The 16,465-nt window shown below is 27.1% G+C and overlaps 3 protein-coding genes across 5 annotated transcripts; all 3 read left to right on the plus strand.

Moving 5' to 3' along the window:
- The first annotated feature begins 501 nt into the window (after positions 1–501).
- Positions 502–3,628, plus strand: LOC130663711 (uncharacterized). Of its 2 annotated transcripts, none has more exons than XM_057463123.1 (3): positions 502–873; positions 962–1,384; positions 1,452–3,628. In XM_057463123.1, exons 1-3 carry the CDS (start codon positions 569–571, stop codon positions 3,517–3,519), a joined length of 2,796 nt encoding a protein of 931 aa, XP_057319106.1. In that variant the 5' UTR covers positions 502–568; the 3' UTR covers positions 3,520–3,628. The 2 variants fall into 2 exon arrangements, with proteins under 2 accessions (XP_057319106.1, XP_057319108.1); XM_057463125.1 differs by having other exon boundaries at positions 1,455–3,627.
- Positions 3,629–4,396: 768 nt separating this feature from the next.
- LOC130664157 (97 kDa heat shock protein) lies at positions 4,397–10,700 on the plus strand. Of its 2 annotated transcripts, XM_057463961.1 has the most exons (12): positions 4,397–4,866; positions 5,830–6,028; positions 6,283–6,639; positions 6,725–7,046; positions 7,124–7,379; positions 7,464–7,594; positions 7,695–7,963; positions 8,228–8,332; positions 9,297–9,419; positions 9,498–9,737; positions 9,795–10,085; positions 10,146–10,700. In XM_057463961.1, exons 1-12 carry the CDS (start codon positions 4,751–4,753, stop codon positions 10,326–10,328), a joined length of 2,592 nt encoding a protein of 863 aa, XP_057319944.1. In that variant the 5' UTR covers positions 4,397–4,750; the 3' UTR covers positions 10,329–10,700. The 2 variants fall into 2 exon arrangements, with proteins under 2 accessions (XP_057319944.1, XP_057319945.1); XM_057463962.1 differs by lacking the exon at positions 8,228–8,332 and having other exon boundaries at positions 4,398–4,866.
- Positions 10,701–14,464: 3,764 nt separating this feature from the next.
- On the plus strand, positions 14,465–16,445 carry LOC130664158 (GATA zinc finger domain-containing protein 14-like). The gene is made up of 2 exons (XM_057463963.1): positions 14,465–15,333; positions 15,870–16,445. Exons 1-2 carry the CDS (start codon positions 14,688–14,690, stop codon positions 16,298–16,300), a joined length of 1,077 nt encoding a protein of 358 aa, XP_057319946.1. The 5' UTR covers positions 14,465–14,687; the 3' UTR covers positions 16,301–16,445.
- Positions 16,446–16,465: the final 20 nt, after the last annotated feature.

A 16,465-nucleotide genomic window follows, 5' to 3' on the forward strand; every position in this document is an offset into this window, starting at 1 on the left:
ATAAAATTTTAACTCAGAAAATGTAAAATAAATAAAATTAAAATTTTCTTCACTTGAAAAGTAGCGTCCCGTAAAAATAAAAAATAATAAAATTATTTAAAATTAAAATTCAAATGTAATTATTAATTTAACTAATTTTTAAAATTATATGTAATATTATCATACATTATTTATAGTTAAAAGAAAAATTTAATTTCTCTTGTATATTATTTCAATATGTATAAAATATTTTATTAATTTTTTCATTTAGATTTAATTACTGCTGGACAGCGTATGTCAAATAAAGCTAGTTTAAATTTTAAAAACCTGTCTTGTTATTATTTATAAATAATATCCATTATTGCAATCAAAAAATTAACTAACTTCAATTTTTTTCTTTTTTTTTTTAAATATAAATAAAAATAAACAAAAATATTAAAAAGTGACCAACTTTATGTTGCTTTTTTTTTTTTTTTTTAACCATAAAATTTCATTTCTAATAAACATAAATATTATGTTTTTTTTGTGGTATATTTAATAATAATTATCCGATACTATGATTATTATTTAAATTTATAAAATTAAAATAATGGAGTATAAAAGAATTCAAAAACTACTTTTGACCGAGTATGAAGACTTTACAGACAAAGTTTTAGTTGAATCACCATTTGCCCAAACTACAAGAGACGGTGATGGACTGCGACAAGTCGCTTTAGGATTAACGTCATCAAAATTTATAATTGCTTCTGATATTATGAGAGTTAATTCTGAATTTATTTGCCCGCCTGAATTAGATTCCAGCATTGAATCATTTGAATTAGTTTCTATTTATCCACTAAATTATATTACTTTAAGTATTTATCGTCGCAGACGAAGAAAAACATTGAAAGCAAGGTATTATTACTCTTTCATCATTTAAATTAAATAATTATTTAACTAAATAGAAACTCTAGTTCTTTATTAATAATTAATTACTTATTAGATTTATTGATGGACATATAAATTATTACGAACTCAGTGGTATGGATAAAAAAAAAGTTTACTGGAATTTATGGTGTAAACAAGTAAGAATATTATTATCACACAAAGAAAATGCAAGTTCATTATCAGAACCAACAGCTGCAAGTTCAACAAGCGTTAGTACTCTTTACGTTTCATCATCATCATCATCATCATTGTCATCATCATCATCATCAGCTCATTCACCACTTGATAATAGAATTTTAAGACTTGGAATGGATATAAAAAATAACGCGTGTCAGGTATGGACACACTACGGTGGTGCAGGTGATGGACATTCACCCCAATGGCATAAAAAAGATTTATATTTAGGGCCTTCTTACAATGAGCTCAGTTATGGATATTATACTCCAATTATGAACAAAATTACTGAAACAAATTTCAGGTTAATTAATTACTTTATTTATAGTTTTTATCAATTAAATTGACAATAATTATTTTTATTATATTAGCAGAAACGAATTAAATTCGTCGAGGGATTTAATACTGAAAACATCAAATAACTCATGGCCCACTAAAACAAAACATAAAAATTCAAATAAATTAATAAAATCATTACACTATAATGACTTGAGTAGTAAACGTAAAGTAAGAATGAAAAGAAAGGATACAGATAAAATTGCTAAAAAATTATCACGAGAGTCATCAAATAATTCAAGTAAAACATTAGTATCAAAATTATCACGATTTAAATTTGGAATTGACGAAAAATGTATTGCTAATTTACATCTCGAGCCACATTACGGTAATCCACATCACATGGTAAGAGTTAAACCAGCTTATACGCTAATGAATCCATACAAATTAATGGAGAGCGGTGTAATTATTTGGGAAAAAAATAGTTATGAAAAAAAAAAATTACGAAGATGGGGATTGGTACCAACAGCGCATTTTCTTTATGCACTAGGCCCTTGGCCAGTTACACCAGGTGACAGAATATCACTTCAACGTAAAAGATCTTCAAGTGCTGTCGCAATACGTCGGCATGGTAATTTAGGGGTTGATTTAAAATTAAATGTGTCAAAAAAACAATTAGTATCTTCTGTTTCTTTGAGCTCACTAACGACAGGATTTTCTCCAGTTAAAATTACAAATAATAATAATAATAATAATAATAAACATTTTATATTATTTTGGACACCCGATTACTGGTATCGGCCAAGGTCAGCAATTTCTTCCTATCGTGAATTACATAAACATTTAAATAATTTACGTGATTATCAATCGACGAAAAAAAAATCATCTAAAATTTTTTTTTTACGTAAAAATAGTATTAGCAATAGTTTTGATCAAATAAAAACATGTGATAAAACAAATTGTATAATAAACAAAATATTTTCAATGAAAGATATAAAAAATACTAGTAATTTTTATAATAATCACGATAATTCAATAAATCAATTACGTAAATTATTAAAATTGAATTTAAAAATAACAGCATGGGATTTAAATAGTACGACAATAGCCCAACAATTAACATTAATTGACCGTGATTTATTTTTACGAATTTCACTTACGGAAATGGAGATACTAATTATAAAAAAATTATCAAAAAATACACCAAATGTACGTGGTTGGATTGCATTTAGTCATCGAATATCTTGTTTGGTAACAAGTGAAATATTATCAATTCAAAAATTAAATATGAGAGCAAGAATATTGACACGATTTATTAATGCGGCTTACAAATGTTACTTTATGGGTAATTTCCAATCGTGCCGTTCAATTTTAGCAGGATTACAATCGCCACCAATTTATAGATTGAAAAATACGTGGTCACGTTTAAAAACTCATCATTCAACTGCTTACGACATTATGTCAAAATTGAGTAAAATTTTTAAAAATGTTAAAGCTAAAATTTATGAAAGAGCTTGGAGCAAAGCTGAGCATTCTCCTCAATTTATGCCTTACATTGGTGATATTTTAGTAAGAGTACTAAAAATAAATAATTATGAGTCTCTTGATAGTTGTAATCATGATGATGATTTAAATGAAACTAACATAAAAATAAAAAGTAATAAAATTATAAATTGGGATGGTGGTTCTACTTTTATAACCGAAAAACCCCAAGCTCTTAATACAAATATAAATTTAAAATACTTGGAGCCATTTGTCATTAGTAAGGATAAAATAAAAAGTGAAAAAAAAAATATTGTTAACAAAATATTAAATAGTTTTATAAAAACCAAGAATTTAAGTTGTGTGGAAGAGAAGAAAGATGAATTTTTTATTTTAGTTAGACAATTATTGTTGGCACGTAGATATTTTAATCGCTGGCAAACGGCTGTTATCACGGCTAAAATAATTGCTCAAGACCAACAAAAACGTAATTTACGTTTTGCTCATAAAAAAAATATAAATAAACTTTTAATATGGTTTGAAGATTGTCAAAAACACGCTCAAAATTACGATTACTCTGGACATTCATTCGCCTGGGAATTTTTATTGAAAGCAAGATATCGTGAAGACAGAGAAAATTTTTCCATCAGTAAAATATTAGAACCTTCATTAGATAAATAAATATTTAAATTAGTTTTTATATATTTTATACTTATTTTTTGACTAATTTATATTTTTACTTAAAATATATAAAACATTGTTTTCAATTACCTCACGAAATTTATTTTTTTTTGCTCAATCTTTTTTATTGTCGCAGCTAGAGCTCTACATATTTTTTAAATTATTAAAAAATATAACATCTTTAAAGTAGCAGAGTCATTAAAAAATTTATTTACTTTCAATAAATAAAATGTCAATACTGACAAACAAAAATTTAAAAATTAATTAAAAAACAATAAAATTTTCAAATATCGGCTATTTTTAATATCATAAAAATATCAGATATCACCAGTTTTTTATTTTTTCTATTATAATATTTACTTTAGTTTTTTAAAAATATAAAAATTTAAATTAAATATATAAGGACAATGATTGGGATGATTGGAACTATACCATCAATAATGAGTGTTCCTGAATGTTCTGGAAGTATCCTGTCATCTGTAAAACAGGATCTATATCTTTTGTAGGTTCTGGAAAAAGCGGGAACATTAAATGAAATCTTAAAGGTTCATTCAAAATAATAAAATTCAAAAATTACAACCAATAAAATTATAGCATCCAAAAGAAATTTAGATTTTTCACCAATAGCGTTTTACGACTCTGAAAAAATAACCGAATGATATTAAAGTTTGAGTAGAAATTTGAATTCCCATTGGTCGGTTGATGAAATTTATGTGTGAATGAATCATAAGAAACGTTAAAGTGTACAAGTACAAGTGTAGCGTGGCGGCGACACGAGATTTTCTAGAATATTCTAGAGCGTCTTTTTATTAAATCGAAGCTATACCTATACATTTGTATACCATAAACTAGCGCCATGATTGGCCAGTTTTCAACGGCAGTAAACCGAACACCGTCATACAGCAAAGATCTTTTGCTCACTTTTCCTCACTTTTGCTAACACACCACGCAAGTACTCAGCAACTCAACCAAACTCAACTACTATTCCTTGTATTCTCGTGTCTTGTCCAGATATTATTTTTAAAAATAAAATAATAATACAAATTCAAGTTACACTAACCAATCAACGTTTTATCAACGAATTAACTTAAATAACAAAAAAATATTTTATTTATTAAATAAAATATAATCATTTACTGTGATCAAGTTGATCAGAAAGTAAGTTAATTTAACGTGGTGGCGATCATTGTGATTCGAGAAGGAGAAAAATAAAAAAAAACGAGCTGTTACTATGGCTGCTATGTCCGTCATCGGAATAGATTTTGGTAACGATAGCTGTTATGTTGCCGTTGCCAGAGCCGGTGGTATTGAAACAATAGCTAATGATTACAGCTTAAGAGGCACACCGTAAGTTATTTATTTATTTATTATTTTATATTTTATATATTTTTTAGATAAATAATATTTTTTTATTTTTTTACTTTATGGTCAACAACCGGCGATTGCGCCGGCGCACACCGGCATTCATTTTTATCAACCTTTATATTTTATAATTTTATTTCAATTTATATATTAATATAACTGGTCTTTCATTAAATTTAACTAATATTTCATTTTTTTAATTAAGGAAAATTTTATTTAAATATTCAGTAGCATTTGATGATTTGCATATTTACATATACGATTTAATTCACTTGATATTCAATTTTAATTGAATTTATTAAAGAAATAAATTCAATTAATTACTTGGAGATATTTTTTTGCTTTTTAGTCTATCCTGGATGTTATATAATTTTTTTATTTATTTATTAATATTATCAATACAGATTGTCTAATTTTTTGACCATATTTGGAGGTTGATATGATTCATAGGCAATCCAAGGTCTTTTATACTAAAGCTTCAGTGTATTGACAATATTTCCTTGATAAGTTATGTATGAAATAGTCTACATTCATGTTCAATAATAAAAAAAACATACTTTTTAAAAAATTTTTTATTTCTGTTAGCAATCGATCTGATAAAAGTTAATTAAAAAAATTTTAAGTCATAAAAGTCGCAAAAAAATCTTTTGATATTTAAAAAAAATAATTGTTTTTCCATAATTATTTAAAAATATTAAAAATTTTGGCAATTATAATAATAAACATTTTCTGTTCTATGTGCCCATTTTTTTTTTAATTTTTAATTAAAAAAATTGCACCAATTTTTATAGTTTTGACTTAAAAAAATTTTAAAAGATGAAAAATTAAAATTAATCAAAACATTTTTGTTTATTTTCAAGTTGAGTGTTGAGAATTTAATTTTATCAACTCAGACTGATTTTATTAATTGATAGACACTTTTTAAGTTATTGATTGTATTTTTTACAGATCATGCGTGGCATTTAGCGAGAAAAATCGTATCCTTGGTGTTGCGGCCAAGAATCAGATGGTGACTAATATGAAAAACACAATTTATGGATTCAAGAGACTGTTAGGAAGAAAGTACAATGATCCTCAAGTTCAACAAGAACTAAAAAATCTTAATTATTATACTTCTGAACAACCTGACGGAGGGATTGGTATTCATGTAAGAATAATTTATTATTATTATTATTATTTATTCATTAGCTTTATAAATTGTTAATTTTATGTTTAGTTAATTAATTCAACAGGTTGAATTTTTCATTCATTAATAATTTTATTATATATATTTTAATTTAATAGCGGCAAAATGCCAATTTTAAATCTTGACCCCAGTTTATTTTTATCCAACAAACGTTTGCCATTTGCTCCATATTTATTAGACAATGTATATTTATTTTATTGTCAATTATTAAACAGGTACAATATTTGAGAGAAGAACATGTTTTTACACCAGAGCAGATAACTGCAATGTTGTTTACTAAATTAAAAGAAATATCTGAACATGCTCTCCAAACAGCCGTAAATGATTGTGTCATCTCAGTCCCTTCGTATTTCACTCAATCCGAACGTCATGCTCTTCTGGATGCTGCACGCATTGCTGGACTAAATGTGCTCCGTTTGTTTAATGAAACAACAGCAACTGCACTCTGCTACGGTATTTACAAGCAAGATTTACCTGCACCGGATGCTCCACCACGAAACGTTGTTTTTGTTGATTGCGGTTACGCAAGTCTCCAAGTTAGCGTTTGTGCATTTAACAAAGGAAAACTTAAGGTAAATTAATCATAATATAATTATTATTTTATTTATTTATTTATTTATGATGATTCATATCTAATTTTTAATTCATTTAAAATAGATGTTGGCTTGCTGCTCAGACAGCAATTGCGGGGGAAGAGATATTGATCGTATTCTTGCGAATCATTTCTGTAAAGATTTTCAAGCTCGTTACAACATTGATCCGTTGAATAACCCTAAGGCCTATATTAGATTGCTCGCTGAAGTTGAGAAATTGAAAAAACAAATGTCAGCAAATTCAACCAAGCTTCCAATTAATATTGAATGTTTTATGGATGAAAAAGATGTTCATGGTGACATGAAACGTGAAGACATGGAGACTATTTGTCATCATCTTTTCAAACGTGTTGAGGCAGTATTAAAAAAGTGCCTTCACGATTCTGGTAAATATTTTAAAATATTAGTTATTTATTTATGAAAATATTATATTTACATAATTATTTTTAATTATTTATTGTAGGATTGAAATCTGAAGATATTAATTCTGTGGAAATTGCCGGTGGGTCTAGTAGAATTCCAGCTCTAAAACGATTGGTAGAGGAAGTATTTGGCAAATCAGCATCAACAACATTAAATCAAGATGAAGCAGTAGCACGTGGATGTGCACTTCAATGCGCTATATTAAGTCCAGCTGTACGTGTTAGAGACTTTTCCGTTACTGATATTCAGCCGTACCCAATTAAATTGTCATGGGATCCAGTAGAAGGTGAACAAGGGTAAATATATTTTTTTTTATTTATTCCTATTAATTTATTAATTGTTTATAAAAATTAATTAAAATTAAAAATTATTTTATATAGAGAGGTTGAAATATTCTCTTACAATCATCAATTCCCATTCTCAAAGTATTTGACTCTTAAACGTGATCGTCCATTTACTTTAACTGCCAATTACGCAACACCAATTTCTACATATCCAGATACTCATATAGGTAATAATTATTTTTATTATTTATAAAAATCATCAGGCTAAAATTATATTTTTAAAAATTATTTATTTGTTAAATAATTAAATAAACTTGTTAATTGCAGGAGTATTCCACATAAAAAATGTGAAACCCACCCCCGAAGGTGAGCCTTCAAAAGTTAAAATAAAGGTTCGATTAAATTTGAACGGTATACTGACAATTGCATCAGCATCAATGACCGAGAAACGGGAATTGACTCAAGAAGAGAAAGAAGAAGAAGAGAAACAGCAACAACAGCAGCAGCAGCAAGCTACAATGGAGACAGATCCAACAGCGCAACAGCAAGACAAACCTGATCAAGAAGCTCAGGCTAATGAACCACCAGCACCAGAGGTAAATTTTATTTTTTTTATTTTATTTTTACAAAACTTATTGTCTAAAAAAAAAAAAAAAAAAAAATTAAACGTTATTGCGCATTGCTAAAAATCATCTCAGACTTGCACGTAATTATTATTGAATAATTCAATAAATATTTCCAAGTAGCGATAGAGAATTTAAATTAAAAAAAAAAAAAAAAATATAAATTGATTGAGAAAAAAAAAATAATAATAATAATTAAGTACGCGAGCATGACTCTGTAAGTCTGTTGTGGTTTAGGTTAGCGCGGAAAAGGGACGGCAAGACTCAGATGCTGATGATGATGGGAGAAATACAAAGTCTGCACCGTCCTATTCCTCGAGGATACGCTCTTGGTTCAGCTCGGTACGCGACACACTAACATTTGCTTGGACCCATGCGCATTACATACACACTTGTCCTATCTGTTTTTTTTAACGCTCTGTCTATTTAATCTCGAGCCACCATGTCTTCAAATCTATGCTCCAACGAAATCGCCATTTATTTTTGCGCACTTTACTGACGCGCACTCAGGACTTTTGTTTATATTTATTTATTTACTCAATCATTGTCATTACTAAAATCATTACTTTGATTTATTTATTACCTCTATCTTTTATAAATTTATTTTAAACAAAATCATTAAGTCATTTATTGAAATAGATAATTTAGATAATTATTATTTTTAATTTTTTTACTATATAAATAAATAAGTTAATGGAAAATTAAAATACTATAAAATTCTTCTGCAAACTCAATAATATTTTTATTGCTTATTTATTATTTATTCTTCCGTGTGCTTTATATTCATTTATAAAATATAAAATAATTATTATATTAATTATTCAATAACCTAGTGTTGGCGATTTCGCGTACCAGCGATATGTCAACGTTAATAAAATTAAATGAATGCATATGGGTCCAAGAAGCTGTGTCACAAACCGTGCCATGGATGTCTATGCTATTTTATTTTATTTTTATTTTTTTTTTTCGTTATTGTTTCCAATTGAGTTGCAGAAGAAATACATTTTTTTATTAATTATTTACATTAGTTTTGTATGGTTTGTTAGTTTGAAATTTTAAATTGAGTAATTTTTAAACGCTTTAAAGTTGAAAGAAAAAAAAAAAAAAAAAATTATAAACTTTGTAAATTCAACTATAGATTTTATTAAATATCATAATTTTTCATTGAATGTATTTATCACGCCATACGTGTTTGTTGTGTGTGTTAATTAGATATTTAATAATATTTCTAAAAATAATATTTTTTTTTTATTCAAAAAATTAAAGTTAATAATTTAAACTTTTTTTTTTTATTTTTGTTTTTCAGGGCGATGATAAGGGTGAAGATAAAAGTAAAAAGAAATTACCAGTACGTGCAATAGATCTTCCTATTGAAATTAATGCCGGAGGACTGTCGCAGAGCGAATTAGATGCTGCTATGGAAAAAGAGGTATCATATTATTTATATTTTTTATTTATTTATTTGAAATTTGAAATAATTTATTAAAAATTAAATTTTTTTCACTAGGGTAAGATGGTTGCTGAAGACAGACAAGAGAAAGAAAGAATCGATGCTAAAAATGCTCTAGAGGAATACGTGTACGATTTGAGAGGTAAAATTTCTGATGAAGATCAATTGGGACCATACGTTACTGAGAATGAACGAGAAGCGTTTAGCCGAGTTCTCGATCAAGTTGAAGACTGGCTGTACGGAGATGGAGAAGAATGTAATAGACAAGTTTATGTTGATAAATTAACTTCATTAAAGGTATGTATTTATTTATTTTAATTATTTTTAAATATTAATTAAGATAAATTTGTTTAGGCACAAGGAGAACCCATAAAAGAAAGAAGACAAGAATACGAAGGGAGAAAATTAGCTGTCAATGATTTAGCTGGTGCTTTACAAATTGCAAAAAAGACTTATGAAAATATAAAAGCATCGTTAGGTAAAGATGACAAATATTCACATTTGACAGAAGATGAGCTCAAACAAGCTGCAAAAACGATACAAGACAAATGGACATGGTTAGAAGAAGCACGTATCATTATGGCTGGTACGCCACTTACGCAAGTGTGCAGTATAACTGTAGCACAAATTCGTAGTGAGAAACAGGTAATTTTTTAATTTATCCTTAAACTTTAAATGATGATAATAATAATATTTTTTATTCAGGCGTTAGACAATGTCGTTCAATCAATTCTTAACAAACCAAAGCCTAAAGTAGAACCACCGAAAAATGATAAATCAAAGGACAAAACAGCTGATGAACATAAAAATCATCAAAATGCCCAAGGTGACGGTCCTAACCAGAATAATCAACAACCCACGAAAGACGAAAAAATGGATGTCGAGTAACAATTATAATTTCCTGCATTTATTTATATATATTTACATATATAAACATAAGATCACTCAAAAAAAAATCATCTAACATTAATTGATTGAATGGATACTAATTATGACGAGTACTTAAAAAGTTATCAAGTAATTTATTCTCGTCACTACACACAAGCGTTTGAGCCTCACGATTAACATTTAACGACCACACTTTTTACTACATTACATAATTTATATAAAACCATTTACAATAGTGATAAACATATTTTTTTTTTTTTTTTTATTTTTTTTCGCCACTCTAACATTCGATAACTAAAAACTTTTTCTACTACCTCACTCGAGTGTTATCGATTTTGAAACATTTAGAAAAAATGAAATAGTTGAAAAATTCATCGTCTAATTTAAGTTTTTTTGAGTAAGAATTAATAAATGAAAATAAATAAATAAATAAAATGAAAAAAAAATTATAATGTCAATATTATTATAAAAAAATCACAATAAAATGAATTGATTAATCATTGTCATTAATAATAATCATAATATTGGCTTTATTTTATTGTGAGGACTGTGACAAGTATCAGACGCTGTCTTTACCGATAGTAAAAAAAAAATTAAAAATAATAATTGATATTTAATTAATTAATTAAAGAAATAAAATTAAGGTTTAAATACGTCGCAGCTTATAAACGTACAAAAACATTACAAGTGTTACCTCGCTAGCAAAATTTAAACAAAAAATTAATAAAAATAAAAAAAATAATGGTTTAAATAATATCGCAGGCGATTAACGTATTTAATAGTACTATCGTTATATATTATTCATTCCACCTAATGAATAATAAGGAAATTTAAATTTAATTTAATTAATGGTACATGTGTGTTGCATTTATTAAGTATCCTTTAAACAATTTCATTAATTATTCAATTATATGTTTGATTTTATAAATCACTAGTAGCAAGTTTTGTTATTCACTAGGGTTAAAATCAATTTATTATTATTATTATTATTATTATAACTATTTAATTAATTAGGTATTATCTAATGTCGATAATAAATGGTGTACATAACTAATTGACACTTTTTTTGCCTATTAATTAATTTTGTGAATTATCATTTAATAATTACTGCTTAGTTTTTTTTTTTTTCATAATTTCATTAAATACATAATTGAAATTTTTTCACTTGTTTTATTTTATATACTATCGCCTTTATTAATGTCTGTCTGATTCGGAAACATTTAAGATACAAAACATATGAACAAACAGACGGAAATTAATCACGGCGATATTACAATTAGACTAAATAAATTTATTGATTTTTCTCATAAAATTAATTTAATTAACTTATTTTTTTGTTGACTTGAATTATTTTGAAATAATAATCTTAGATCTTTATCGTAAATAATAATTTATTAATTAACGTTTTTTTAATTGAATAATTTCTTGTAATTTTTTTAATTTTCTATGGAAAATATAAACTAATAAATTATATGTGATTAGAAAGTAATAAAATATGAGTTAGCTATTCAAGTACAAGTATTATGATTTCATAAATTAATTATTTGAAATTCATAAATATCTTCAATGGATGATTCGGATCATTGATAAATTTTATAAGAATTAGAAATTAGATACTGGCGATATTTATGGTCATCAGAGGACTTTATCCTATGCCCAGTTGAATAAATAAATATAAATATAAATAAATTTCGTTTAAATATTCATTTATAGAATTTACAGTTGACTTGAATCGTATATATTTAATATACAAATCACTCAAGTCATTTAATTAAAAATCCAAATATATGAAAATAAAAACTAGACAGAAATTATTTAAATAAAAATTCATAAATTATTAACAATAAATATCTATAGTAATAATTATTTATTAAGTAAACTAATAAACTATAATTTGTTTGTATTATCTATATTATTAAGAGGATAAAGTTATTTTTATTTAGTCACGCTGTCGGTAACAGAGCTGCAGAAACTGAGCTAGAGGGCGCGCGCACGAAAACAACTAATTATTATTTTTTTTTTTTTTTTTTTATTAATTTTTTTCGCGAACATAATAAACCCCGGGAGATTGGTTTTAGACTATTCTTATTCAGAATTTATCACCCTTTAATTTAATACCAGTCATCATAGGACTTAACATTAATAGATAAAAGTTTTTTAATGAAAATATACAGTGTCTCGGCATCCCTATTATTATTTTATTATTCATTTAAAAAACCCGGCCAAATTGAGCTTTTTTATTATTATTTTCGTGATCTACAGAATTTTTTACGTATAATCAATAAAAAAAAAAATATATTTATTAATTTCCCCCCACAACGCTTAAGAGTAAACTGACTGAACTATATTTCTTGACCAAAAAAATTTTTTCTCGCCCCAAGACAATTGTTGTATGTAATTTATAGTGCATAAAATTTCTTGGTGCAAATTAAAATTTTGTCGCGGCAAGAAATCATTTTTTTCTGCGTATTTTATAAATTTAGTAGTGATATTCAGGCAGTCACATAGTAACTGCAGGTTGTTCGTATTAGCAATTAAATAATCTCTAGACAAATTAAATTAAACAGGAAATAAATTTAATCCGATTATATGTCAAATATTTAATTGGAAAAAAAAAGTACAAGAACTAATTATAAATTAGCTTAATTATCGTAAGCCTCTTTACAATAATAAACTTACGGAACCTAAAATTGAATGCATTAATCTATTTACATGCTAAATTAATTTATCAATTTATGTATTATTTAATTAAATTAATAGTTAGTTTTTTCTTTTACGCTCAGTTATTTATTATTAGGTTCTGACAAATGAATACCGAGTAGAGTATAAACATAGATCTGTAGATAAAATTTAGTGAAAGAAAATATATATATATATATATAAATGAGCTTAATCCTTTTTATCAGTTACTTTGGCAGGAGAATCTGAGTACGCTTTGAAAATAAATGCACCCAATGCAATATGCAATGCAATTACTGATATAATTGCAGCAGTAACACTACTTTGCATACTGTCTAATTTAAGTAAACCTGAAAAATATAAATAAAAGTATTTAAAGTCAATCTCAGTAGCTTTCGGCCTATCAGGATAATTTTTACAGTTTCCATTAAAATCAATTTTAATAGAATACAAATTTATAAAAAAATATTTAATTAGAGATAAAGTAGGGATGGGTACTTATAATCTTTTTTTCTTAAAAAAAAAAAAACATTATTCGGCCAAAATCACTTAGCATGACTATATTTAATTTCTAGATAATTTGACAGGTGATTAATAATGACACTCACCTTCTAACAAAAAAATTTTGCTCACAAAAAATGTTAATACTGGTAAGAAAATAATATTTGCACAGTAATAAAATATTGTTTTGAATATTTGGAAATCAGCTAACTCCTAGAGTAAACAAAAAAAATTAATCGATATATTAATTTAATAATAAATAATCTCTTAATAAAACAAATAAACAATCAGTAATTGTTTACTAACCCGGATAATCATCTTGATTTATATATTTTTCGTTAATACGTCAAACAGCCAACAATAATCCCTATAAAATTTAACTCACGTGATTATTTTTTTCTAAATGACACGACACTTACTACTTAGTATATTTTGTAACGATCGGATTATTTAGAAAGAACAGATAAAAAATTATAATTATTTTGTTTTTAACCTAAAAATTTTTTTTATTAAAAAATCTAGATGGCGACACGTAAAATTGATCCAGTAAAATAATAACTCAAGAAAATAATTTATTTAAATAATTGAACATAAATATTCTCACCAACAATTGTATCTATAATATTTTAGTCAATTAATAAATTAATTGCGAATAAATAAATTATATTTAATTAATAATACTGACGTAAGCTTGACTAGTTTTTTATAATAGACCCCGGCATTTCTTAACCGCGAATCTTTTATAAAACCCTCGGATGTTTTCGTATCGCATTCGGTATTTCCCGCCTCATCTTCGTGAGCTTCCGACGTTCCGACGCGCGTTCGTTTGTCCACCGATGAAAGTTTCAATGATTCGGTTTCACTCGCTATTATTCAGTTGATTCAGTTTTCATTTCCCCATAGTCCGCCGTGGAATTAAGTGGAATTCAGTGGAATTCAGTGGAATCCGTGTAAGCACTTGAGCAGTGCAAGTACTTTTCAATTTTTCATTGCCAATTTTTATTTTATTTATCGCGGCAAATTATAATTATTAAATAATAATATATATATATATATCACAAATACAACTTGTTGTATATACTTACATATACATATCCATTCATATATTTATACTTACATATATATAAATAAATAATATTTATAAATAGATATATTTATAAATATAATAATAATCATAAAATGGCAGCAGTAAGCGAAGTAAAATCTACGAGAATAATTCAGTCTTACGTGTCATCAAATCATTATTACGGTTACGTACCACCGATAAATGAAACGATAATAAAACAAAACAATTATCAACAAATTGATAAGCAGTATTCATATAATAGCCAAAGTCAAGTTTATTTGAATAAAACTGATAAATCAGCGTATTTTAATCAACAACAACAACAACAACAACAAAACAATGGCAATAATACTTTAGCCATGGAAACAGATGATGTTGATAATTTAAATGGAGATAATTTACACTGCCAGAATAACCATTACGTTATTCCAGAGATGGTGAAGCGTCTTGACGGTCTTGACAACAACTTGATCAACACCAGAAGTTACTGCGGTGGAGATCCGGGTAGCCGCGGGACGGGAGATAGCGTTGGTCTTATCTACCGGGTGACCCACAGCGACGCCGACGCCGACGCCGACGCCGATCATCATCATCATAATAACAACAACAACAACAACTATTATTATTATTATAATAATCGTAATACGGTGACCGGATCAACGGACATTCAACGGAGGAACCGTAAGCGCAATAATTATGAGCATGATGGAGCTGAAGCTGATGGATTTCAAAATCATGGAAAGAAGAAATTTCGTCCAGGTAGGAGAGAATTCACTACGAATTATCAACACATCATGGACACACGTTCTGAGTCCTCGTGGCTTCGTCAATCGCGATTTTAAATTTAAATCGCGTGTGTCATGAGCATGTAGTTTTTTTTTTATATCTATTGATAGCTTCTAGACTTATCTGGAATTATATTTATAATCACTTGTTTACTTTCAATCAATCACTGCTTTAATTTTCTTGCCGTACTAATTTTATAATTTCCACGTGCTCATTTCAAAATATTAATTCATATTGATTATTGCAGAGGGAGTATTTTTGCGGGAGATGGGATTGTATTTTTTTTTTTTTTTTTTTTTTAAATTCAAATTTACACGTTTATTATTATTATTATTGTTGTTGTTGTTTTAGTACCTGATAAAATGAATAGTTAATAATAGTTTTGTTAACTCGAGTCTAATTGTGTAATTGAGAGTTTATATAATAAAATATAGAAAGGGAAAGTACGAAAGTATAAATAGTAGGATGGAGAGAAATGGGATGATAAGAAACCGGGTTTCCTTTCAGAGACGGTGGTAACAAACGCGTTTGCCGTGAGACAAGGATTTGTACCAGAGATAGTGGACCATCCGCGATGCACAATGAGCCGGCAACATGTTTAGTTACCAGCAGTGTTCGTAGTTTCCCGATACAGTCCCAGGTCAACCAAGTTAATAAGGTTAACGACGTTAACGACGTTAACGACGTTAACCACCACTGCAATGACAGTTATAATCCCAATTGGGTACAACCACCAGGTAATTCCAGTGAGCCTTATCCCATACAATGTGAGACACGTGTTATTTGTGATAGCACACGAATTAACAAAGAAAACTTGGTTACGAGAGTTGATAATTTAGTTGATTATGAGATGATGTTGATGGAGACGCATGGCTGCTCGGCTTATCATCTTCATCGCCATCAGCTATTAGATATTGATACTTTTGATACAGAGTTTTAATTGTCTCTCATCTGTTCATTCTATATATATATATATATATATATATATATATAAATCTATATTTATATATGACTTATTTATATACTTAAAAATTATTAATTGTTAAGCCCATTAAGCGATGGATTAAATCTAAAGCTTGTGTGAAATGTATACTTTTCTAATAAA

The sequence above is a fragment of the Microplitis mediator genome, chromosome 2, assembly GCF_029852145.1.
Source record: "Microplitis mediator isolate UGA2020A chromosome 2, iyMicMedi2.1, whole genome shotgun sequence".
NCBI classification, from domain to species: Eukaryota; Metazoa; Arthropoda; class Insecta; order Hymenoptera; family Braconidae; genus Microplitis; species Microplitis mediator.

Coding starts and splice junctions, on each gene's coding strand:
- LOC130663711 (XM_057463123.1), top strand. CDS start 569: ATGGAGTATAAAAGAATTCAAAAACTACTTTTGACCGAGTATGAAGAC. Junction 874..961: donor AGAAAAACATTGAAAGCAAG/GTATTATTACTC, acceptor ATTACTTATTAG/ATTTATTGATGGACATATAA. Junction 1,385..1,451: donor ATTACTGAAACAAATTTCAG/GTTAATTAATTA, acceptor TTATTATATTAG/CAGAAACGAATTAAATTCGT.
- LOC130664157 (XM_057463961.1), top strand. CDS start 4,751: ATGGCTGCTATGTCCGTCATCGGAATAGATTTTGGTAACGATAGCTGT. Junction 7,047..7,123: donor AAAGTGCCTTCACGATTCTG/GTAAATATTTTA, acceptor TATTTATTGTAG/GATTGAAATCTGAAGATATT. Junction 10,086..10,145: donor AAATTCGTAGTGAGAAACAG/GTAATTTTTTAA, acceptor TTTTTTATTCAG/GCGTTAGACAATGTCGTTCA.
- LOC130664158 (XM_057463963.1), top strand. CDS start 14,688: ATGGCAGCAGTAAGCGAAGTAAAATCTACGAGAATAATTCAGTCTTAC. Junction 15,334..15,869: donor AAAGAAGAAATTTCGTCCAG/GTAGGAGAGAAT, acceptor TTCCTTTCAGAG/ACGGTGGTAACAAACGCGTT.